The 27130-nt window shown below is 42.6% G+C and overlaps 1 protein-coding gene across 3 annotated transcripts in view; it reads right to left on the minus strand.

Moving 5' to 3' along the window:
* The window catches only part of si:ch211-51h4.2, a 113880-nt gene that overhangs the window by 10463 nt on the left and 76287 nt on the right, over positions 1-27130 (minus strand). For all 3 annotated transcript variants that reach the window (XM_046300757.1, XM_046300756.1, XM_046300755.1), the window contains 2 exons: positions 19100-19243; positions 10412-10454 (listed from right to left, as the gene is read on the minus strand). In XM_046300757.1, the coding sequence (XP_046156713.1) occupies positions 10412-10454; positions 19100-19243 (187 nt within the window). The remainder of the gene's footprint in view (positions 1-10411; positions 10455-19099; positions 19244-27130) is intronic.

Below are 27130 nucleotides of genomic sequence, written 5' to 3' on the forward strand. Positions count from 1 at the left end.
CAATGCAGATAGTCCGGTTTGCTATAGAGCTCCACATTAGAGGTGTTACAGTCGAATATATTGATAAAAGTCACCTTATCTCGGAGAGATTGACACGGTTATCAAAATGTCACGCCAGGGTAAGCCTACACGAAACACAGCACTTATTTTAGGTGCTTTTTAAATGAATGGATGGTGGAAAACGATTGGAACCATTTCCATGTTTGACCACTAGATTTTATGGGTATTATGACTCATACTGTAGTACTCTATACAGTAGGTTAACTATTTAACTAACTATTTAGCAGCTGGTACATCTAGCAGAAATCGCTCAGTTCTGCCTCCAGGGCAAGATTCATGACAATAAACATCAACCTGTCATCAGCTAGTGCTTACTGCTATCTTTCAAATGGAAGTAGTACTTGGACTAGAATAAGAATAAGGTTAATATTCAAAGCCAGTCTGCTCTTCCTTCACCTTGCCCTGGATAAAACAGAGCAGAGAGCTGCGGGCCACAATGAGCCACTCTTCACATCTACTCCAAGGTGACGTTTGAAAGGCCACGCTTCACTTCAGGGACACATTGTGTTATAGCATTACAGGCTAAAACAGAAAGTGTGTTTGGGCGATAAGGAACAGCTCCGATCTTTAGAAGCAGCCCTCCAGGCACTGAGCAGAATGAGTTGAAAGACAGGGTTCTGGGTTTCTGAAAATATCTATAACAATAATAGTAATGCAGGTTTTCTTCCTCCCTCTCTCCCACCATGATGCATACTGTACATTTGTATACAGGATGTATGCTTAAGAGGCATAGAGTAACAATTTCAGTAGGTTTGATCAGTTGATCTGCAAAGTATTATGATTTCAATCATTTAGAGCATCAGTGCCCATACATTTACATACCAAAACATGGTATGATGTCTTGTCCATATTTGATGTAATTTTCTGGCATTGTGGAGGGTGGAAGAGAGAATGTTGCAGGGTAGTAAGTTTATGTCCCATCATAAAACCATGCAAGGACGTCTGACCAATACAGTACAATAAAGTACAGTACATTTGATCATCTAAAGAAGCTCAAAAGAGACCATAAACAACATGGCCTGTTCTTAGCCTTTTCTTCAATGTTGGGATTCATGAGTTCACAGAATCTCAGCCTCACAAACAAACACAAATGGATTTAAACCATCAGGGACAGGGAAGCAGAATAAACTGTTGCATGGCATCTCCTGCTGGGTTTGACCCTGATGGCATGGACAGAATACATTTTGAACAGCAGTGAAAGCAGCTTTCTCCAAAACAAAGAAACTGAATGGTGTGGAGTGCCAACAGTCCACAGAGAGAAGATTGAACGCCTCGCTGGCCCTAAATTAGATCACACATTTTCTTGCTCATGGCAGTGTCTCACTGCATGCCCCAAGGCACACTGCTGGCCAGATTATTGTTCAACGGCCAGCTTTCTTTTGCCCAGACAGGAAACCCTTACACCCAGGAATTCTAAAAACATACAGTATTGGACAGAGAAAATAGCTGTTCTCAGAAACAATTGACGTCCCAAGTCCAGTGTCTGTAAAACAGAGGCTGTTTGTTAAATAATTAACTGACCCTAACCAGGGATAAACTGACCCTAACCAGGGACAAACTGACCCTAACCAGGGACAAACTGACCTTAACCAGGGATAAACTGACCATAATTAGGGACAAACTGACCCTAACCAGGGATAAATTGACCCTAACCAGGGATGTAAGATTCCTATAGAACTCAATTAAGACAAGAAGACATTGCAGCAGCCTTAAAAACATGCTTCTTCTCACATGGTCCCAAAACATCTCAATGATGTTAGGTATTGTTAAAACTATGGCATTAGAAGACTATCCAGAAGTTTGAGGAAAACCAAGGACTGTAAATGTTGTGGTGGAGACATTAAACTGGGAAGTGTGACCTGTAACTTTTAGTGTAGATGCCACACTGGCAATGAAAAGACCAACAGGATCACCTATTACACCAGATTTACTGTGGATGCATCATTTATGTCAGCTTACGGAGAGTTCTGAAATACATCAAATTACTTTATAACTTCACAAAAGTGAGTGCTTAGGATGTTTCCAAAAATATTATGCAGCAGCTTTATAACTGCTGATCTCTCGAGAGTAGTGAAATTATATTCATATCTGAGAAGCATCACATTCGGAAAGGTCATTTTAATATGCATCGTCTCAGACTAGGGTGTAAAGCGTCCACTAAAGCAGGGTTTCCAACCCCCCCATCCCCTCCTGCCCTGGGTGCACATTTTGGTTTTTGTCCTTGCACTACACAGCTGATTTAAATAATCAAAGCTTGATGGTGAGTTGGTTATTTCAATCAGCTGTGTAGCACTAGGGAAAAAAAAAACGTGTACCCAGGGGGGCCCCAGGACCGAGTTTGTGAAACCGTACACTAAAGTATAGATAGAAACCAGAGCATTAAAAACACCTTAAATGAGTGGGAAAATAGAGCACTTGAATTTTCGTAAAGTTTCTCAAGATTCCTTGTGATAACGTGACATTTACAAAATGCAACTGTAGCCAAAGACTGAACATAAAATGATGTCTTCACTTGATTAGAAGTAAGTAAACCTTGCCCCTTAGTTTCTCACATGACTATGAATTTGGGATAGGCTACTCTGAGCACAGCTTACATTTGTTCATGGACTGCACATCAAACAGCCTCAGACAGCCTTTGCGGTCTACATTACTATCACTCCTCTGTGATATAAGTCAAATGGTTGAGCATCCCGGCTCAGTGGGAGATAAGGAATTTATCTGCTATGTGTAGACTATGGTACTAGAGTAAAATGGACACACAATCATATAGATCTGTGGGAAGCGAAAAGTTGAATTGTCTTCCCAAATTTCATCTGGGGATTAATCAGAGTGAATTTTGCTTGAGGACAAGTTCCAAAAATGGAAAGCCCATGAGGTGTTTCCAGAATATGGAAGATGACAAATGGCAACGTAGGTGAAATTAAGGATCTTGAAACCATAAATACCACATAACCCTCTTCTGCAGTCCCTCCAGTAACAGAGATGCAGACAAAGTTATACCTCGACTCAGGCCTCTTCATAACCCTGCGTAAATGCCCGCCAGTCATCTTGAAAAGACAGTGGATCTGCTTCTCCCTGCCTCAGACAAGCCCCAAAGGCTGTGTAGCTCAGATATATTTCCCTAACCAAGACTGAGATGACCTTTTGAGAAAGAACACACTGTGCGTCTTGCTGATGAGGATCTTCTTTCGATTTAGCTGTCGACGTCAAAAGCCATTAGTTTCATATCACCTACAGGTAACTGCCAAAATAAAGGAAACACCAACATAGTGTCTTAATAGGGCATTGGGAAACCGAGCTACCAGAACAGCTTCAATACAACAACATTCTTCCATGACAAATTCCATCATTTGGTGTTTTGTTGATGGTGGTGGAAAATGCTGTCTCAAGCGCCACTCCATAATCTCCCATTCCCAATCTCCCATATATATGAACCTAAGCATGGGATGCTAATTGCTTAATTAACTAATCGAACCACACCTTTGTTGAAGCACCTGTTTTCAACTCATTTACTCAAGTGCTTCCTTTATTTTGGCACTTACTTGTACATTGCTACATTACTCACGTAATCTAGATTGGAAATAATAGCTATACTCTTCTAACCTTAATCAAAATACACAATACACATTCATGACAAGTCAATCTTTACTGAAACGTTCCTTAGGTGATGAGGAAGACCACTGTCTAGTCAGAAACTGTCCACCTGATCAAACTAAAGAATTTTCTCAAAAAAAGAAATCAAGCACATTGTGCTACGCTATTTAATATGGCATGGTTTCCATGGGAACCAAAACAATCTCAGCATGAAATAAGGCCTTAAAGGACAGCAACTAGCTGGGATCTCTCAAGCTGTTTTCAATCAGCAGCACACTGTATCACTTTTAAGGTGAGATAAATAAGGTAGAAGCTACGGGAAAACTATAATGCATCAGCACATATAAAACAGATAGACCAGAGCCACAGACCACAGTGCTGTAAGTAATAGATGCTCAGGGAATGTCAAGACCTCAAAAAATCATTCCTAGGATTTACTCTGGCTGTGTTGTCCATCTACAAATCGAGTTTCAGCTGTCAACACTTATTTGTAAATCACATACTGCATTGATGAATTCAAATACTTACCTGAAATATTAATCTAGGCTATTTTTAGGCCCTATGAACACATCATGAAATAACATCATTTTTGGGAAAGAGCCTGATGACAGCTGTCCATTTTTGTAGCTAAAATCCTACAGTTGTATAATTGAAATTCTAAAACCTTAACCACATGTCACTGGTGTTGCGAGCACAAACATGGTCTTTCTATTCTGTTTAGTTATTGACTTGACTTCTCCTCTGATGATGGTGGAAACATCCTGCTTGAACCTAAACAGCAACATATCCTATGGCTATGTCATAACAGATGATGACAGGTCCCATCATACCTCCTGCTGTCGCCTTCAGCATTGGAAAATCTCATTAGGCTTCTCTTACGCAATCATTTGCATAATCCCTTCCCATATTTTGCGACTTCAGACACTCAATCATCCGTAATTACATATACATCAAGGTTGGCACCACAGCGATTCGAATCAATGACTTGTATTGTTACTAAATACCACTGTGTGCATTCAGTAAATCAAAAGCTTTGTTGAACTCTGCTGTGATTTATTTGGCAGGTGGGATGGCGTGTTTTCCCCCTAACAGAGGGTCCTGGTGCAGCTTGATCTGGGAGCAGATGACCTCTGTGCTGGCGTCACTCTGGCCTGATCTACTGGTTTACAGCAGAGGCGGAGGTGGTGGGTTGATGTGCGGCTGATCTATGTGAGTGGGGGAGAACCAATGTTCAGGCAACTCAGGCCCATGAGTGCACTTCAAAGTTCTCCCCAACTCCCTTTCAAGTTTGAAAGTGAAGAGAACATGCTTTGATTATCAATGTGGATGTTCTGCTTTAGAATTAGTCCTAAAGTGGGAAGGAAAACATTGAAATGGTGGATAATGGACTCGATAATGTGAAGACTTCATTGGAAATGTTTAAAGATGAGCTGCTTGGGGAAAAAGCCTTCATGAAAACAGACAGCCCACTGGGCACAGATGTCAATTTAACGTCTATTCCACGTTGGTTCAACGCCATTTCATTGACATGACGTGGAACAACATTGATTCAACCAGTGTGTGCCCAGTGGGAGGGCCTTCATTTCACTACTTAACTGCTTGGGTTTTTAAGAAATGCTTCCTATAGCACCTTGACTGACATGATTTAACTCCCAAGTTGATACAAATTTGGTTGAGTTTTGAACCAAAGTATGAATCAAATTACTTTGACAAAACTGAAACATGCTCTACAATGATCAAGGACGAGGACACACAACTTGGGGGAAAGAACAGCTATAGTAGTATGCTTATGTAACAGTATAATTTTAAACCGTCCCCTCGCCCATACCCGGGCGCGAACCAGGGACCTTCTGCACACATCCACAACAGTCACCCTCGAAGCATCGTTACCCATCGCTCCACAAAAGCCGCAGCCCTTGCAGAGCAAGGGGAATTACTACTTCAAGGTCTCAGAGCAAGTGACGTAACCGATTGAAACGCTATTTAGCGCACACCGCTAACTAAGCTAGCCGTTTCACATCCGTTACACTCACCCCCCTTTTGACCTTCCTCCTTTTTCCGCAGCAACCAGTAATCCGGGTCACGGCACCAATGTAACAGTATAATTTTAAACCGTCCCCTCGCCCATACCCAGGCGCGAACCAGGGACCTTCTGCACACATCCACAACAGTCACCCTCGAAGCATCGTTACCCATCGCTCCACAAAAGCCGCAGCCCTTGCAGAGTAAGGGGAATTACTACTTCAAGGTCTCAGAGCAAGTGACGTAACCGATTGAAACGCTATTTAGCGCACACCGCTAACTAAGCTAGCCGTTTCACATCCGTTACACTTACAATCCTCCGCAAAGAATATAACCTAAGCAGGAAGCCAGATACTTGTTCATCGCCAGAATCCCGCTCTGTGAAAGCTTTTACAAGAAACCTCTCTAAAGATGCCTTATGAGGGCAGCCTTCTGACAGCTGTTAGCTCGAGCCGTTGGTGTTTTACATTTTCTTTGGCACCATATACATTTCTTCCCATCAATCAATATTGATAAGGTGTAGGAGAGGACTTAACTACTACTTAACATTGTTTTCATCATCAACTAGCTAACATCATCAATAATCAGACAAGGGTGACAGGTACATATGGGTTGACAAATCACAACAGAACCGTCAAAGTGGAGGGTGTTAAATGGCTCTGTTTATGTAAGCCAGGTCAGTGCTATTGTGCTATACACTTAGTACCCACCAAGTGTACCAATTAGCACATTAGCCAAACCCTAGGTAAAGTAATTGCGGCATGTTTTCATTAGAGCCCCAGGAAGTCATTACTGGTTTATCTGAGCAGTTCCACTGTAAATGATTCAAAACATATCCTGATCACATCAAACCAGCACATCACCATCATAACCTATTATCTCGCCCTGTTCCGACTCACTGCACTTACAGAGACATTGGAGGGGGAAAGAGAATCAGTGGAAACAACAGGCACGGGGACCGCACTGGGCTAGAGGCAATCTCAATGCAGTCCCATTATCATACAGGCTGCGGAGGTTAAATTGGCTTAATTGTTTTGCAGATGGAACATGCCCAGCATGTTTGTTAAAATGGATAATAGCGTGTCATATTCCACATATTTGCCCTACCCCGCTCTGTGAGCCTGACCAGGCCAAGTGATATCACAGAGTCAGCAAGAGGTGGCCGCATGAAAACATGTAGCCTCCTCAGACATCCATAAAACATACAGTACAGTAGATATATTCACACAGCTATGCGCAGTAGCAACACATTGAAACAATCCATCATTTCAATAAAGCCTGGTATCCACCTCAGGAGAAGTGCATGAGGATTACTGTAGCAGTGTATAATGTGAGGCAACACTAAGCCCTGTGTGCTGCTGAGGGAAGGAGGCTGTGTGATGAGAGGACCAGTGGTCTGGGGAGCTGGATCCCCATCTCTCCCCAGAGAGGCTGAGTTACAGCTGTCAATCATACAGCTCTCCGCTATTGTGAGTTGCCACTTAATCCTCATGGGTACGTACGGTGGCAGGTTGAGTATGCTGGCAAAGTAACCCACGCATGCACTCACACAGACAGAAACATACACAGACACTGTTCAGACACACACATGTACATGAGCACATGTACGCACACACTCTCTCACACATACACATTGATCTGCTGTATTGTCCAGAGGAGTACAGGGAGAATCTAAGTGAGATTGGGCAGATACAGAACCACTGGGGAAGGATTAGGAGCCGGCTAATTATGAAGTCAGCATACAGTACTGCCCCACCACCAATAACAGGTTCAGGGTTCAGATCAGCCTCCTGACATTACAGTGTAATCCACCCTGAACCATACACTACACAGCGCTAACCCCTTCACGACCCCACCTCATAGCAGCCCACACTGCTGTGAGGTTAGCTCAGGTCAGACTCTGCTAGACAGGTTCAACCCCTGCAGATAAACTAATTAAACTGATTGCATGACATTTTTATTCCACATTAGGTAGAAACAAAGTGATGGTGAGTCATTAGAAGACATGTAGTGTCATATAGATAAAGAGCAGGAAATCAGGATTCATAATCATGAATAAACAGCAACAATGATTAAACCAAAGGTTGGTGACAAACGTTTGTCTCACATAACAAAAACGGGCTTATGCAGTCGCTGGTAACCTGAGTAGAATCTATTCCATCAGTCTCCAGTCAGATGGTATTTAAATGTCTGTCCAGTTGAAGGTTATGTAATTAGGCTGTAGAGTGCTTGACTGCTTCATCCATGAGAGTGAAAGGAGACCTCTCATCTCTGGGGGACAGGGTAATACATCATCATTTAGCTGCAGTCTGGCCATGAGAGGTGGAGTTGGATGACAGAGCAACACAACTAGTGGAAAGGGTCCTCACCCTGATGAACCCAACGTGACTGTATCAAAACCTCTGTTTACCAACGGGTACAGCAGTGAGCACGCTGCAAGCACAGGGAAGCTTCTCTCAACAGACAGGAAAGGAATGTTAAGTATTATGCGACAGAAAAAAACGATGATGAATAATTCATTCTTTATCCCAAAGCCCAGATCTGGGAGACAAGCTGTCTCTCTGACTTTCCTTCTGGTGTTGTTGTTGTTTGCAGACGCGGGGAGATAATAATGTGGATGATGGGTTTACGTTTCATATTATCACAAAGCACTAAATGACACACAGAGACAATTGATCATGGCATGTTTGCATGCGCAATGTAAGCTTTTCAATAGTAACCTTCAAAGTCAAAGTCACTGGTTTTACTACTCATATCTCCTGAGCCACAAGCTGAACAAATGATATAATTTCTACATCCCATAAGGCCTATAGGAAATACAGATACATCCCATAGGGCCTACAGGAAATACATGCTAGAGCCCATAGGGCTTTTCACTGGCTGTATAGGAGATAGTGGGAAAAGGTCAATTTCAGTGGAGCTTAAAGCTCAAGCAAATTAAAGGGTTCTAGTGTGCTTGACAATATTTGTAAAGATGCATACATTATTCATGTGTGATTCACATCTCTTCTCCCTCTGTGATGATGTTTAGAAAACAGGCCACTGGGATGATACAGAAAAATAAATGTTTTTTATGCTTGAACTGCCACAGATAACACCTCTCTCTCATGTGTATGTGTTCTCCGTGGAACACTACCATGCTATCTGTGCACTCATCTCATGCCAAGCATTACTAGACAAGCATTCTGTTTCTCTTCCCCACCCCATCTCCCCCTTTTAACAATATATTGCCCTTGGAATGTTGCAGGTGCACTGTGATATTACAACTATAAAGCCATTTAAATATTACAATTGGTGCTACAATACTATTGTGTATTTCTCAAAAAAGCCATTTTGCTTGATTGACAATCTATTTGCACACTGATACACGTTTGTGAGAGGAACACCACCAAGCCATTGGTGTTCTTATAATACCACACATTTATTAACAGTTTACTACAGTTTCTTCAGCTCGTCGTCTACAGTACATTTCTTCAAAGTACAAAACCGGAGGAAAGGTGTTTTTGTTCGTTGTCAAGACACCAAGTGTAAGGGGGATAAATGCAGGAGTCTGGCTGAGTGGTCTGCTTTGCTTGCCTCTTGTCATAATTATACTTTTCTTATTCACTTTCTATAGACCCCTAAAGAGATTGATGATTATACCTTTAATTCAACTTCTTTACCCCCCACACTGTTTACAATGTGATTTGGCACATTTATACCACCGGAGTATCCTTATTATTGATAATTATGTATTTAGGAGTAAAACGGAGTGGCTATGAAACATATTTATTTTCTTTGCTTTGAGGTAATGGCAGCCATAAAAAACTACTAGAGGATGGTCCACTTCAAGCTATTCACATACAGTATCTTAACAACTGTACATAAAGTCACCTTTTTTATTATTTTTTTTACTTTTATTTAACAAGGCAAGTCAGTTAAGAACAAATTCTTCTTTTCAATGACGGCCTAGGAACAGTGGGTTAACTGCCTGTTCAGGGGCAGAACGGCAGATTTGTACCTTGTCAGCTCGGGGATTCAAACTTGCAACCTTTCAGTTACTAGTCCAACACTCTAACCACTAGGCTACCCTGCCGCCCCTGCCAAAATCATTGACACACTTGAGGGATACAAATTATATTGAAAGCAGGTGCTCCCACACTGTTGTGGTTCCTTAGTTAATTAAGCAATTAAAACATTGCTTCATGCTTAGGGTATATCTATACAAATTCTGGGCAGCCCATTATTTTGGCTACCATGGCTATGCCCCATAGGATGTCAATGCCCCCATCCACAGGGCACGAGTGGTCACTGAATGGTTTGATGAGCATGGTGTCTCAGTCACCAGATGTCAACCCAATTGAACACTTGGGATATTTTGGAGCGGTGCCTGAGACAGTATTTTCCACCACCATCAACAAAACACCAAATTATGGAATTTCTTGTGGAAGAATGGCATCGCATCTCCCCAGTTCCAGACACTTATACCAATGTGCATTGAAGATGTTCGTTCTGGTTCGTTGTGGCCCTATTAAGACCCTTTATGTTGGTGTTTCCTTTATTATGGCAATTATCTTTATTAATATCCGACCAATGATCAGTTTTAGTGAACTAGTTTTGACCAGAAACATGTGATAGAGACTATGGAGACCATATAATGATGTATAACAGGCTGGGTATGTCAGTCCATGACCTTACATTCAGTCTCTAATAACAGGGAATATTGAGTAACTCTGACAGGAGTAAACTCTCCTACCTTTGTCAGTGGGATTGTTGCAATCTCTCCTGCTTTCTCTGACCTGTAAGAAGAAAAAACAGAATTGAGATTTGTCATGAATAATATCTCCACTCAAATGATCAGTCAAAAAGTTTCCAGACACTTGTCATTGGTTCAGTTGTGCACTAATCCCTATGTATCCTTATGTGTATTGACAGCTGAGCTATGAAAAAGAACTCTTAAAAATCCCAAGTAAATAGAATTGCAGGAAAGAATGGCATTGGTGTTGACGTGTTACTGTCACGCCTTGGTCATTGTATTTTGTGTTTTTGTTATATGTTTGGGTAGGCCAGGGTGTGACATGGGTTTATATGTTGTATTCGTATTGGGGTTTGTATTATTTGGGATTGCGGCTGATTAGGGGTGTGGTATAGGTTTGGCTGCCTGAGGCGATTCTCAATTAGAGTCAGGTGCTTATCGTTGTCTCCGATTGGGAACCGTATTTAGGCAGCCTCAGTTTCGCTTTGTATTTCGTGGGTGTTTGTTCCTGTCTCTGTGTTGTAGTCACCAGATAGGCTGTAATTAGTTTCACGTTCCGTTCTGTTGTTTTTGTATTTCAGTTATTTCATGTACCGCTATTCTGTTCATTAAAGTCATGAGTAACCTACACGCTGCATTTCGGTCCGACTTTCTTAATTTAACAGACGAACGTCGTTACAGAAACACCCACCACTCTCACGGACCGAGCAGCGTAGATAACTGGCAGGAGCTAAAGGAGGACGTTATGGACGTTAGAGGCATGGAGTATACGACGTGGGAAGAAATCGACAGGTGGGCGGCTGACCCAGAGTGCAGGAGCCAGCCTGGGATTCCTTGCAGCAATGCGAAGAGGGCTATAGACGAATGGAGTCAAAAAGGAAAACACTGCGACGCAGAGCCAATACCGAAAGTAACCCCCAAATATTTATTAGGGGAGAGCGCAGAGAGAGAGTGGCTGAGTCAGGAGTCAGACCTGAGCCTACTCTCCCTGTTAATCGTGAAGAGCGGTTGCAGTGGGAGAGGCTGCACCACTTGGAGAATTGGACATGGGAGGAGGAATTAGACGGTAAAGGACCCTGGGCGCAGCCGGGAGAATATCGCCATCCCAAGGAAGAAATAGACGCGGGTAAAGCGGAGAGGCGCAGGTATGAGGAGGCAGCACGGCGACGCGGTTGGAAGCCGGAAAAGCAGCCTAAAAAAATTATTGGGGGGAGGCTAGAAGGGAGAATAGTTATGCCAGGTAGGAGACCTGCGCAAACTCCCTGTGCTCACCGTTGGGCTAGAGAGACCGGGCAGGCACCGTGTTATGCTATGGAGCGCACAGTGTTTCCAGTGCGGGTGCAGAGCCAGGTGCAGCACATACCAGACCTTCCTATTGGCCGGGCTAGAGTGGGCATCGAGCCAGGTAAGCTTGGGCAGGCTCGGTGCTCAAGAGCTCCAGTGCGCCTGCACGGTCCGGTCTATCCAGAGCCACCTCTACACACCAGTCCTCCGGTAGCAGCTCCCCGCACCAGGCTTCCTGTGCGTGTCCTCGATCCAGTACCACCAGTTCCAGCACCACGCACCAGGCCTCCAGTGCGCCTCGCCTGTTCAGCGCAGCCAACGCTTTTCTCCTCTCCTGCGCTGCCGGAGTCTCCCGCCTGTTTAGCGCAACCAGATCCTTTCTCTTCTCCTGCGCTGCCGGAGTCTCCCGTCTGCCCAGCGCCGCCAGTGCTCCCAGTCTGCCCAGCCCCGCTAGTGCTCCCAGTCTGCCCAGCGCTCCCAGTCTGCCCAGCGCCGCCAGTGCTCCCAGTCTGCCCAGTGCCGCCAGTGCTCCCAGTCTGCCCAGCGCCGCAAGTCAGCCCAGCGCCGCCAGACAACCAGTCTCTTCCAGATCTCCCCGACAACCAGTCTCTTCTAGATCTGCCCGACAACCAGGATTTACCGGAGCCTACTACCTGCCTGAGCTTCATCTCAGTACTGGGCTTCCTCTCAGTACTGGGCTTCCTCTCAGTACTGGGCTTCCTCTCAGTACCGGGCTTCCTCTCAGTACCGGGCTCCCCCTCAGTCCCGGGCTTCCCCTCAGTCCCGGGCTTCCCCTCAGTCCTGGGCTGCCTCTGTCCTGAGCTGCCCCTCTGTCCCGAGCTGCCCCTCTGTCCTGAGATGCCCCTCTGTCCTGAGATGCCCCTCTGTCCTGAGATGCCCCTCTGTCCCGAGATGCCCCTCTGTCCCGAGATGCCCCTCTGTCCCGAGCTGCCCCTCTGTCCCGAGCTGCCCCTCTGTCCCGAGCTGCCCCTCTGTCCCGAGCTGCTCCTCTGTCCCGAGCTGCTCCTCAGTTATGTGGGGATCTGGGTGAGGACTATTAGGCCATGGTCGGCGGAGAAGGTGGATTATCCCAGGACGCGAAGGGGAAGAACTAGGACATTTATGGAGTGGGGTCCACGTCCCGAGCCAGAACCGCCAGCATGGACAGACGCCCACCCGGACCCTCCCTATGCTCTTGAGGTGCGTCCGGGAGTCCGCACCTTAGGGGGGGGGGGGGGTTCTGTCACGCCTTGGTCATTGTATTTTGTGTTTTTGTTATATGTTTGGGTAGGCCAGGGTGTGACATGGGTTTATATGTTGTATTCGTATTGGGGTTTGTATTATTTGGGATTGCGGCTGATTAGGGGTGTGGTATAGGTTTGGCTGCCTGAGGCGATTCTCAATTAGAGTCAGGTGCTTATCGTTGTCTCCGATTGGGAACCGTATTTAGGCAGCCTCAGTTTCGCTTTGTATTTCGTGGGTGTTTGTTCCTGTCTCTGTGTTGTAGTCACCAGATAGGCTGTAATTAGTTTCACGTTCTGTTCTGTTGTTTTTGTATTTCAGTTATTTCATGTACCGCTATTCTGTTCATTAAAGTCATGAGTAACCTACACGCTGCATTTCGGTCCGACTTTCTTCATTCAACAGACAAACGTCGTTACAGTTACAGCCTTCATATTGCTTGCACAGAAGAACAAGGCATTGAAGAGTGTGGTGTAAAACAGCAGTAACCAGTGCTGCTCTACTCCCTTTTCCTCTGCAAACAATTATTTTGTGCATTGTCCCCACATAATTGCGCTCCCAGGATGAGGAGGCTGATTCCTCTTTACTGTTGGCTGCACACATCTGCATCCCTTGAAACAAACTGCCAGACAGTTGCAGTGGCAGAGCTACTGATTAGTGGTTCACCTTTGGGAAAAATGGGCACAAAGCATCCGTCTGTCTAATGAATTGGCTGAGGAAATAGATCAAAAGCTCATCTGAAGGTTATGTCCTAGATATACTTTTGTCTATTGCTTTGGTGATTTCTGTGGATTTCAATTAGTTACAAACTAAAACAGATACTTCAGGATGGGCTACATGTATTAAGATAATACGTGGGAGCTCCAACATCATTAGGCTTTGTATGGCTTCTAAGGACTCGCTTTTAGCAGGCTGGATTTTCACTATGATTCAACATCAGTTGAATCAGGCTAATGTGTCTCCTGTTATGGAGTAGTAGGTACAACTGGTCAACAACTCACTTGTAGTTTTGCACACAGTCACAGGAAGTGTCAAGCTGCCCATAGCAATTTTGTAGGGTGATTCTCCATTCACTTTTTCACATGTTAAGTTTCATAAAGTCTTTGCTTCTGGCTATCCTCTTTGTGTCTTTGAAATGCAAATAGATTTCCTTGGTAGCCAGAAGGCCATATTCTCCGGGATGTATCTTTATTTGGAGCAGTTACACTATGCACTAAATATTTCTAACAGTAGGTTGCAGGCTATTTAAATCACTGGGGAGATTATGTTGAGAAGAAACTAAAAACATTGGTCTAAATATAACAAATTCAATACAATATGTGGTAAAACTATGAATTACTGTGCATTTATTGTAATTGTAGTCCATTTTTCTTAGCAGCTATGTCAAAGGAAAGGAGTGCTGTATGGCCACTGTCAATTGTTGAGGACTGTACATTTCTACTGAATAGGTCTTAGTCACACATTCCCTCCACACATTTATTAGTGTCAGCTAAAGTATGTCTCTTTTAGATTAATTTGAAGAGAAAATCCTAAGTTTCTCACAGTGAGATGCTTAAAACATTTAACTAGGGCTCTTGTGAGCGAGACAGGTAATACACTACATGACCAAAAGTATGTGGACACCTGCTCGTCGCAAAGCTCAGGTCAAAATAATGGGCATTAATATGGAGTTGGTCCCCCCTTTCCTGCTATAACAGCCTCCACTCTTCTGGGAAGGCTTTCCACTAGATGTTGGAACATTGTGGCAGAAGTTTGCTTCCATTCAGCCACAAGAGCAATAGTGAGGTAGGACACTGATATTGGGCTATTAGGCCTGAATTGCAGTCGGCGTTCGAATTCATCCCTAATGTTTTTGATGGGGTTGAGGTCAGGGCTCTGTGCAGGCCATCAAGTTCTTCCACACCGATATCAACAAACCATTTCTATACGGACCTCGCTTTGTGCATGTGGGCATTGTCATGCTGAAACAGGAAAGGGCCTTGCCCAAACTGTTGCCATAAAGTTGGAAGCACAGAATAGTCTAGAATGTCATTGGACGCTGTAGCGTTAAGATTTCCCCTCACTGGAACTATGGAAAACCCATTTCATGACGTTCCAGACGAACAGTTTTTGTACTGAGGTTGCAACCGAGGACAATTTTTACGCGCTACACGCTTCAGCACTCGTCGGTCACATTCTGTGAGCTTGTGGGGCCTACGACTTCGCGGCTGAGCTGTTGCTCCTAGACGTTTCCACTTCACAATAACAGCACTTACAGTTGACAGGGGAAGCTCAAGCAGGGCAGAAATTTGACAAACTGACTTATTGGAAAGGTGGCATCCTATGAAGGTTCCACGTTGAAAGTCACTGAGCTCTTCAGTAAGGCCATTCTACTGTCAATATTTGTCTATATAGATTGCATGACTGTGTGCTCGATTTTATACCTGTCAGCAATGGGTGTGGCTGAAATAGCAGAATCCACTAATTTTAAGGGGTGTCCACATACTTTTATATATATAGTGTACTTAGGATATGATGACATCCTCCATGACTTCCTGTGACTCCGGTGCAAATGAATTTCTCCGGCTTTAATTATTTCTTTCTCAGGACGCCTCTGGAGCCGCTGTCTCTCTCGCCCCGGATTGTGTGAAACGTTCCGTGTCTGACCTCCAATTTTCAAATCGTTCCACAGCTTTGCTAAGAAATTGGATGCCCCACATTTTCAATCGAGCCCAGATACCCTCGTGGTTTTGTCCCCCAAGTCTTTGTCAAATTTTCTGTGGAATAAGCAAAACCAAATGTGGGCGCACTTCTGCTGACAGAAACAATCAGTGTTTGGGCCTTAATAAGCAGGCTGGGTATGTCAACAACAGTGGATATTTAGTTCTGCCTACGCTATCATAAAGCCATGTCTCTCTGCCGAGTCCCAGCCTCATGAGCTACTGCAGTTCTGCACTTCAGGAGCTGAGTACAACAATCACTCCATGACCTTAGAGTAGAAAAACAATTTGGGTGTAGATGTGGGGATGTAATCCTTTCAAATCCCCCTGCAAAGGTAAGTAAATCCTGCTAAACATTCTCTCCCCATCAAGGGAAGCCTTTCTCTTCATTACCTCCTAGAGGCAGGATGATGTGAGGCTAAGGGAAGGGGGAGACATGGCAGCAGAGAGGGATGGCAGATTTAGGGCGAAGGGTTGAAAATCTCGTCAAAACACTGTCCAAGCTGTCAGGGAAAAACATACCACACAACAAACAGGCCTGGATTGAACTACTACTCTACTTATTCTTTAAAGCCACTCAAACACAGATACACACCATATGACATGCTGTTGATTTGTAACAAACAACTGGATCTTTAATATTGCCACTGAGATGTCAAGGACAATCAAAACAACATTTGGATCACTGCTACCTCCACACATACACACAGGGAAAAGTACATCTGCTTGGTAAATATAGACAGTTATGATTCCAGTTGTTTTATTACGTGTTCTCCATGTGCTAGCAGACTGTTTGCATGGTGTAAGAATAGCTGATCATTACAGTAATTGGCAGACAATGGCCTTTAGGGGGCACTGTTGCTCTCTGTAAGCACCAATACCAACATGCTACAGAGCATAAGACACCTGTCAATAGCATTCGGAGCCATTTTGAGCAAGAATACAAACAAAAATGTTCAAATGGATGACTGATGAACAATACATTGGAGTGAGAAATAAATTAAATTTGTGTCAAGTTATTATATTGAAAATAACCGTTTTGCAAGTCAACATGATCCAAATGGCAGAATACCACACAGGTGGGGTTCCTGTTAAAACCTCCCTTTACAACTGAATTGATACAACTGATTTTATACTATTGACATGTTTGTGAGTGTTTACGTATAAGTGGCCCTGTCTTTGACCTATGAATAAATAGACAGTAGCGATATCATGACATGTTTTGACTTCAAACAATACTCTTGAGCCACTTTGCTTTACATTAACTTTACAACACAAGCAGTGCTCTATACATGTAAATCCCTTCTCTTTACCAATTGACAGCTAGTTTTAAGTTCAAGCTGCTGGCATGTTACAGCATTGGTGTGTGGATTGGTTGTGAGAATTCCCCTACTTTGAATGTAATGTTGTTGGGGACTTTCCACCAGAGCAATGACAGTCAGTGGAAATGAAGCAGGACTGGAGGGGAATACATTTCCTGATTATCTTTTATCTCTGAGGCAAAACCCTGACACTTGGTCTCCAACGAGCCCCAGGGGTCTGCTATTCCCCAACCTTACACAAACAACACTGAATAATTCATCTTAATCTTGCTTGATATATAATACATCCAGCCATCTGCCCACATGCTCTCATATATAGATGAAAGCAGGACTTAAGAATATAAATACATATAACATTGTATGGATTGTAAAAATGGCTTGTGTCAGAGAGCTGGCTGAATCATCGAGCCTGAGGAACTAGAAGAAGTCGACTGGGCACAGCACATCTTATGCCTTCAACCATAAAGAGAGGAAGAAGACAGAAACACAAACCTTCTGTGTACACTCTCTTTCTGCTTAACTTGTTTTCATTGCCTAATTCATGTCTTGGTGCAAACTGCCACAAACCCAGGCCTGGCCACACAAGTTACCAGGGGAGAAAATGCACCAAGACTATGCAGTATTAAACTATCATCACAGTTTCCATGGAAATCAAATTCAAATTTAAAAAAGGATATAAAAAGCAAGGAAGACCAAGGCACTTTTCATACAATTAAAATGCCTTTATTTGAATGGCAATTTCAATGGAACAAAGATTTTAAAACTCAATTCGGCAGCATGGCCTTCATCTGAAATACAGAGTTGAAAAATCTTTGTTCCATTGAACATGCCCATACAAATAAAGGCATTTTAATTATATGAAGGGTGTCTTGGTCCTCCTTTCCATTTGATGACCAATTTAACCCTTTTACCAAAGAGTTCCTTCCATCTACAAAAATCTACTGTGTACCCTAGAAGTGTTCCCTTCAAAATAAAATAAAAGTAACACACTTGGAAGAATAGTTTCGTAATTTCATAATATTTCAGAAATGAAGAACCATTGACAATCTTTTTATAGTGAAAGAAGCAAAGGGATTCTCATCAAAGGCTCTAATAGCACGTTAGAGAATGTAATAAAGTATGTAATAAAGTAGTGTTCGAACGGTGAAACAGATGCTGCTATTTGACTAACCAACTTTCCTTAGAGGCTGGTAAGTGGTACTATACACTACACCACACAGGGACACACTATTATATTCTGAACAGAAATATAAAGCAACATGTAAAGTGTTGGTCCCATGTTTCATGAGCTGAAATAACAGATCCCAGAAATGTTCCATACGCACAAAAAGCTTAAATGTTGTGCACAAATTTGTTTAAATCCCTTTTGTTTATATCCCTGTTAGTGAGTATTTCTCCTTTGCCAAGATAACCCATCCGCATATCAAGAAGCTGATTAAACAGCATGATCATTACACAGGTGCACCTTGTGCTGGTTGACAATAAAAGGCCACTCTAAAATGTGAAGTTACGTCACACAACACAATGCCACAGAGGTGTCAAGTTTTGAGGGAGCATACAATAGGCATGTTGACTGCAGGAATCTCCACCAGAGCTGTTGCCAGATAATTTCATGCTAATTTATCTACCATAAGCCGCCTATAATGTCGTTTTAGAGAATTTTGTATGTCCAGCCGGCCTCGCAACCGCAGACCACATGTAACCATGTCAGCCCAGGACCTCTACATCCGGAATTTCTGCACAAACTGTCAGAAACGTGTCAGCGAAGCTCATTTGCGTGCTCGTCGTCCTCACGACTTCAGTGGGCAAATGCTCAACTGTGATGGCCACTGGCATGCTGGAGAAATGTGTTGAATCCCGTTTTCAACTGTACAAAGCAGATGGCAGAATGAGTGTAAGGCGTCTCGTGGGCGAGCGGTTTGCTGAGGTAAACGTTGTGAACAGTGTCCCATGGTGGCGGTAGGGTTATGGTAAGGGCAGGCATAAGCTACGGACAACAAACACAATTGCATTTTATCGATGCACCTAATTAATTTATTACAATTGACTGATTTTCTTATATGAACTGTAACTCTTTGAAGTTATTGGGTCTGTGAGAGAATCTGCAGAAAAGAGTATATGAAATAGAGTACTGTACGCACTCCTCCAGGGAGATGTTGGAGTAGACCATGGTGTAGGCTGTGGGAGAGGACTCAGAGACGACACCACTGGTAGTGTTCACCACACCTTCCCCCATAACCCTCTGAACTGACATCTGGGGGACAATCTCCAAAACAGCCCAGCACCTGATAGAGACAGAGAGAGGAGATAATAAAATAATGAAAGTAATATAGATATAGAGAGGCAGACATTGAGAGAGTATTAATTGGGTAATTTCTGTCTCTTTCATGTTGTTTGACAAGTGTACTGTGTGACATCTCAACATGCAGTATAATTTCTGTCCTCAAATGAAAACGAGTCGACAATATGTAACACAGAAAATAGAGGACAAAGCCAAATTGCTTTCTATTACATATAAATGGTCCTTACACCAGAGATATATTGAAAGAATTCTAATATAAAACATATACAGTGCATTTGGAAAGTATTCAGACACCTTGACCTTTTCATCATTTTGTTACGTTACAGCCTTATTCTAAAATTGATGATATTGTTATTTCCCCTCATCAATCTACACACAATACCCCATAATGACAAAGTAAAAACAGTTGTATTTTTTTTGCAAATGTATTAGACATAAAAAACGGAAATATTACATTTACATAAGTATTCAGACCCTTTACTCAGTACTATCTTGAAGTACCTTTGGCAGCGATTACAACCTTGGGTCTTCTTGGGTATGACACTATAAGCCTGGCACACCTGTATTTGGGGAGTTTCTCCCATTCTTCTCTGCAGATCCTCTCAAGCTCTGCGGTCAATGGAAACAGGATGCACCTGAGTTCAATTTCGAGTCTAATAGTAAAGGGTCTTTATACTTATGTAAATAAGGTATCTGTTTTTTATTTCTAATATATTTGCAACAATTTCTAAAAACCTGCTTTCGATTTGTCATTATGGGGTATTTTCTGTAGATTGATTAGGGAAAAAATGATTTAATCAATTTTAGAATAAGGCTTTAATAACAACATGTGGAAAAAGGGAAGGAGTCTGAATACTTTCCGAATGCACTGTATCATGTAATTCTATATCCTTTCACCGACACAGCACCATGACAACCCTGTTGTCTAAAGACTGGGGATGCACTGTATCATGTAATTCTATATCCTTGCACCGACACAGCACCATGACAACCCTGTTGTCTAAAGACTGGGGATGCACTGTATCATGTAATTCTATATCCTTTCACCGACACAGCACCATGACAACCCTGTTGTCTAAAGACTGGGGATGCACTGTATCATGTAATTCTATATCCTTTCACCGACACAGCACCATGACAACCCTGTTGTCTAAAGACTGGGGATGCACTGTATCATGTAATTCTATATCCTTTCACCGACACAGCACCATGACAACCCTGTTGTCTAAAGACTGGGGATGCACTGTATCATGTAATTCTATATCCTTGCACCGACACAGCACCATGACAACCCTGTTGTCTAAAGACTGGGGATGCACTGTATCATGTAATTCTATATCCTTGCACACAGCACCATGACAACCCTGTTGTCTAAAGACTGGGGATGCACTGTATCATGTAATTCTATATCCTTGCACCGACACAGCACCATGACAACCCTGTTGTCTAAAGACTGGGGATGCACTGTATCATGTAATTCTATATCCTTGCACCGACACAGCACCATGACAACCCTGTTGTCTAAAGACTGGGGATGCACTGTATCATGTAATTCTATATCCTTGCACCGACACAGCACCATGACAACCCTGTTGTCTAAAGACTGGGGATGCACTGTATCATGTAATTCTATATCCTTGCACCGACACAGCACCATGACAACCCTGTTGTCTAAAGACTGGGGATGCACTGTATCATGTAATTCTATATCCTTGCACCGACACAGCACCATGACAACCCTGTTGTCTAAAGACTGGGGATGCACTGTATCATGTAATTCTATATCCTTGCACCGACACAGCACCATGACAACCCTGTTGTCTAAAGACTGGGGATGCATTGCTTGTTTCTACATCTCACTGTTCAACAGAATCATGTAGTCTGCCACTGACTACACAGAACATTGCATCCACTAGTGACAAGATGCAACTGAACAGGTAATTGACATTTCCTACAAACACAGAATCTATACCTTGAGTGTGTGTCTCCGCTGTATACTGTCTTGGACAGAACATCTGACAAAACTACTAGACTCAGAGTCAGCCATCTGTCACAAGCCTTCTCCTTTTTCTCAACTGGTTAGACACTATGGATATACAGTAGGTATGATACGCCTCAGCAAAGGCATACACTGTATGTAGCAGCTGACAAATATACTGTGTACAGTAGTTACATTTGATGGGTACATGTTCGTTTTTCATGTGGTTAAGGAAGTTTCACTACTTCAATCTATGTGCTTTAATTGAATTCCTCCAACATGTGAGCATGTGTCTGTGTCATCATGCATTCTATTTTGTTCTATAGACATATTTCATCCTTCAGTAGACTTAAACCCAGGCGGCGCAAGCCTGTCAGTCTACTGACATGGTGAACAAATCAAAGATAACTCAATTTCTCTAGATAAATGGACCATATACTGTATTACCCGTGTGGTACGGAGGCCATTTTCAGCACAGAAGATTATCTAGCTACAGATCTAGATCTAGATTTTACCTAGAAATTTGAGATAGTAACCTTATGTCATTCATTCTGCAGCCTAGCTGGGATAGAATAGACAACAAAACAGGGTCTACCGCTTTCTCTCTAGTTGGAATCGGATGGAGATTGCAGTTGCCATCATTACTGAAAAGAAATTCAGAAATGTCACTGAATTCAATGTCAGTGAGGGCAAATGAAATAACTTTCGCCACTAAATACAAAAAAGTGCAATAACAACAGGGTTTTTGACAGGTCAGTTTACCACAGAACCCCCCTAACCCCCTTGTAGGGCTAAGGATGAATAGCTATTGAAAATTGTGAGAAACAAATAGGATATGTTTTTCAGTGACTGTTCATGCTTAGCCCTACCAATCAGGTGCGCTCCAGCTGTCCTTCTCATGCGCACTCCTCATGCATTGATAGAATTAACATTTTTATTCTCTTCACAAATGGCAAACTCATCAGGCATATCACATTTCCATGGCTTGACATAAGGTAATTCACCCCCAGAATCATAAAGATAAACATTTTTAACCACTAATCTGTCAATAAAATATTATGTGAGAATCTGATCCATCAAGTCAATTGATTAAAGGTGCAATACGCAGAAATCACAAAAATTTGAATAGTTAGCCTAATTTCAAAACAAGCAATGTTTAGTGCAGAGCATCATTGCACTAAACTGCTGTGAAATATGTTTTCAATAACCAAAAATATTGTATTTTCAGGTGTTTTAAAATGGTGTACAAAACTGTAAGTAAAATATGCAAAAACAAAAGTTAGCCTAAGATCTACCACTTCTTAGACTTGCATTCAATGAGGATGATAGATCTATAATCAGAGGCTTCTATGTGAATTTAGTTGGGTCGCCCAAAAAATTACATATTGCAGTTAAGGCATAATTCTAATGATGTTATACATAATTTTCAAACGTTCAGTCACTTGTTGATATTCTGCTAACATTATGAACTAGAGACAATGGCCTGTGCTTAACTTAAACTATTATTTATTTATTTTTCAGGTCATCGTCCCACCCGTCTCTCCTGTAACTTCTCCCAGGCTGACACCCAAGACTAGCTAGCATGATACTTGAAACCTGTGCTGTCATTTAGTCACTAGATGGGTTAACAAAATGACATACCGTATGTTTGGAACTTTAAACAACTAAACACAACTCTACAACTGAAAAACGCTTCAGGGTCTGTTTTTTTTATACTTACATCACTTAAAACTACCTTTTGTTGATAACTTGGTGAAACATGGTCGGACTGGGATGTTTTTTGCAGGGAGCTCGTCCTCCTCATTAGGAACATGCCGACTTCACTACGTCATTTTAGCTTCTGTCTTATCTGAGAAAATGGCCGTTACTTTCGCCCCGTGTTACTTTTGTCCCGGCTCTCCCCTAAATGCTTGAGTCTTTAAACCCTGTGTCAGCCGAGCTCCCTGACACGACCTGCAGATCAATGCTATCTAAAATGTGAGGGGAAATATCGCAGTGATAACCTTTTCATGGTTAGAAATGATTACAAGTCCAATTCATTCTAATGACTCCAGCCTTGCCTCCTAATGGGCCCTTTAACTGTGGAGGGCCTTGTAGTGGTACATTGTGAAATGCCCTCTTACATCTATCAGTGTGTCACTTCTCAAACATACCCAGATTTATAGACATGTTTAATGGAAATGGGTGGTTCTTTGATGGCTTAGGGACTGTTTATCAGAGGTTCACTGCTTGGCTGTTGGAGCCGTGCTCTCTAGATGTACTCTAGGTGACAAAGGGAGGGGGGGGGGGGGGGTCACATTTCAAATCACGCGAGTGGACTGCAATAGCTCATCAGTGGCAGTCTTCGCAGTAGGCGTTCTCCCGTTGATCAATGATTAGTCCACACTTGCCTCTGTGTTCATTAATGAAGTGCCACCGGCGTCGGCTCATACTGCGGCTGGCACGCTGATGACTCAATTATTCGCCACATACTGTAGGACACCGTCTACCTTAAAGGCCCAGTGTAGTCAAAAATGTGATTTATATATATTATATATTTTCCACACTATGAGGTTGGAATAATACTGTGAAATTGGGAAAAAGATGATAATGACCTTTTAGCTGTTTGAAAAGACCACCAGAAGTTTCAGCCTGTTGTGGTGGCGCGACATCAGACAAATAAGAGAGTTCCAAACTTCTCTGCCAATAACTCGGACTACTCCCAGACAGTCCAAGCAAATTGTTGCTTGAAAAATTGCTATTTTCTAAGTTGATACTTGTTTATTTTTTACCATTTTAATTGAAAACAATCATACTAAGGTACTTAATTGTTACCCCCAAAAATGGCTGCATTGGACCTTTAAGCAAACTTAATCAAAACCAGGGAGCATAAGCCGCATCATTTGTTTGAAATAGTTGTTTGTTGCCTATGAGATGACAAAGGAGCCGAATGCTAGGTAAAGAAAGTGCATTCTACTAGGTAGCTCAAGGCACAGGTCTTATTGCTCATTGGTCTAGGTAAATCAAAGATGGGTAAGCTGGAAGATACAGATTGGTAAAGAAGATTGATATTACATAAACTGTCTGGAGCCTTAGTGCTAAGTTTAAATCCTGTGATGGCAATTAAAACAGTTGATTGCTGTGGTGCAGCTGATCATTCCCTTCAACACAAATTGCTCTATTACCATCAAATTCACCAGCTTTCCTCATGGCTAATTCACTTTGCTATTTTCCCAGTTAGATATGGACTAATGGGGCTTGGATAGTAGGATGGAGTATCTAAAATAGATAACGAAACTCACAAAGTAGATGCATTACAGAGCTGACTCATGGGAAGTGGTGGACAGGAAAGTGGTGGCGGTGTGGCTGATGTTTCCCCCATGCTGTAAGTGCAGTAATTAGACAGTGACAGTGGGCAGGGACAGGGTCTGAGGCAGCAGTGGCTGTGAGGATCACAACACAGTGTAGGGACAGGGTTGGCAGAGGGCCCAGACTGTGGTAGCTTGGCCTATGTTCGGAAGCCATGAGCATGGGTTCCCACTGCAGACAGACATACGGGGCAGGGCGATGACATTAATAAACAACCAACACAACACAGGGCCTGCAGCCTGGATGGCATGGCATATCCCGGGCCCAGCTACAACAGCTGGGAAAGTGTCAACAGACTCATGCCACAGCCATCACCATCCTCTGCCAAAAACCCACACAAATTAACCACTGGTGACACAAACAACTCACCCTACTCTAATTATTTAAAATAAAATAAAATCATGCATATTTAATAAAAACAGATTAGACAATTAGAGGACAGTTTCCTATTGCTAACTGTGGACATGAAAAATGAACATTGCTGAGATATAAACAAAAATAATGTGTCTTCTCTCAAAGCAGGGAAAAAGGAACTGAAATGAAAAACAGAAACTGAAATATGCTTAATAATCATTGGTTGGACACAAGGGACAGAACACAGGGTATACAAAGAAAGGAATGGACAAGACCTCCAACTGTTGATTTCTGCACTCCAGGAGCAGGGCTGTGGAGATTTATCTGTTAATTTGCTGTGACTATGCTTGAGCAAGCCCAACATAAGACCATTTCTATTTTATTCCACTGTTCTCTTGCTCCGAATAGGCTGCACTATAGAATTATGTTCAGGGTGATAATTATACATCAAAATGATGGTCTGACAAATGGGCGGTGAGGAAATTGCTTACCAAGATGTCAAGTTAGGTAGGCCAAGAGCTTCCAGGAAGGAGTTGAATGAAAAAGCTGCAAATAACGTTAACTCCAGGATGAATTTAAGGAAGTATGTGTATGTGTGTGTGTGTAGTCCAACTCAAAACCATTAACCACTTATTGATGCATTACCAAACAGAACGTCAGGACCTTTGTCTCAAACTACAGGTAATTCAATTCTATGTGAGTCTCTGTGGAAGTGGAAAGACAATTTCCCTCCACATAATGAGTGACTAGTGGATCTGTACAGTTTGGGATCAATATTATGCATCCTATTGGCGCTGATGAGGTGTGCTATTGTTGGTGATGTTGTTGTTGTTGGTGATGTTGTTGTTGTTGGTGGTGTTGGTAGTATTGTTGTTGTTGGTGGTGTTGCTGGTAGTGTTGTTAGTGTTGGTAGTGTTGTTTGGGTTGGTGATGTTGTTTGTGTTGGTGGTGATGTTGTTGTTGGTGGTGATGTTGTTGGTGGTGATGTTGGTGTTGTTGTTGGTGATGTTGTTGGTGGTGATGTTGTTGGTGGTGTTGTTGTTGTTGTGTGGAGGAGGAGGAGATGCAAGGAGAGTGGCTCGAGCTGTTCTGATTAACTTCTCTTTGTCATCAAAAGACCAGATGCAACCAATTTGCGGGATGCAAATGAAGCAGACAGAGAATATGTTACCGTGTTGAAAGAAGTGATGGGTGCCGACAGGAGAGATAAACTTCACAGTGGCAACTGCGCTAAAATGATTGCTAAGAGTGCCGCGTGAGACTGACGCCTCCGGAGAAGGAATGGGCCAAGCAGAGCGCAGTTAAATAAAACGGTAATCACCAGCACCAAATAAACAAATACGGATGGAACAAATGTAGCAAATCAAATAAAGTTCTGCGTAGGCAAGAACTACTGGATGCTGAGCATAAGATTGCTGAACCAAACAGTAATATACAAAGTTAAATATATAGCCTGTGCAGGCATAAAACAAAAAGAGGGACAGCAAAAAAGACTTGGTTCATTAGAATACCCAATGTAATCAACCACCTTTTTCTGTGTACTATAAAATATACAATTACTGTGTTGTGTAATGAATAATTGGCAATACAATACGTTTTCATAATAATAGTTATTAGAACATAGCAAGTACTGTATAGCTCCATTTAGTGTTTTTGTCCAATTTTACTAAAAGGTTTGGCTGCCACTCTTGTTATGTTGTCTATCCTTTCTGTCTCTATCCTTCTCTTTCCCTCTGCTCTGTATATTGGATTTTTTTTTTTTTTACATCTATACTAAGATGTCAGAAAATCTAGTATGGTTGTTGAATGTTAAATGTGGTGGGAAGGAGGATAATGAATGACGGGTTAAGAGGGAAAAGTCTACTGCTGGCGAATCAGCAGCCCAGCTCCAACTCCAGTGGCTGATGGGAGTTTATCTCCTGGATCAAACTCCTTTCATTTCATCTGCTTCAGCATAATTGCTTTCACTCTCTCTCGAGTAACAAAGCACTGATTGCAAACTCAATAGGTTCTTTACACATGATTAGATGCAACAGAGGCCCTTTTGAAAAACTTTGGCAGTATTTCAGTGAGAGAGACATCAAATAAAACAACACTCCAGTGCCCGTCTGAAGCCCCACTCCTTCCCGCTTTGTCTGTTCCAATGTTGCTGCTGCAGACATCTACATTGTGGAAAAAACAGAAGACTGA

Source organism: Oncorhynchus gorbuscha, linkage group LG15, assembly GCF_021184085.1.
Source record: "Oncorhynchus gorbuscha isolate QuinsamMale2020 ecotype Even-year linkage group LG15, OgorEven_v1.0, whole genome shotgun sequence".
Lineage (NCBI taxonomy): Eukaryota > Metazoa > Chordata > Actinopteri > Salmoniformes > Salmonidae > Oncorhynchus > Oncorhynchus gorbuscha.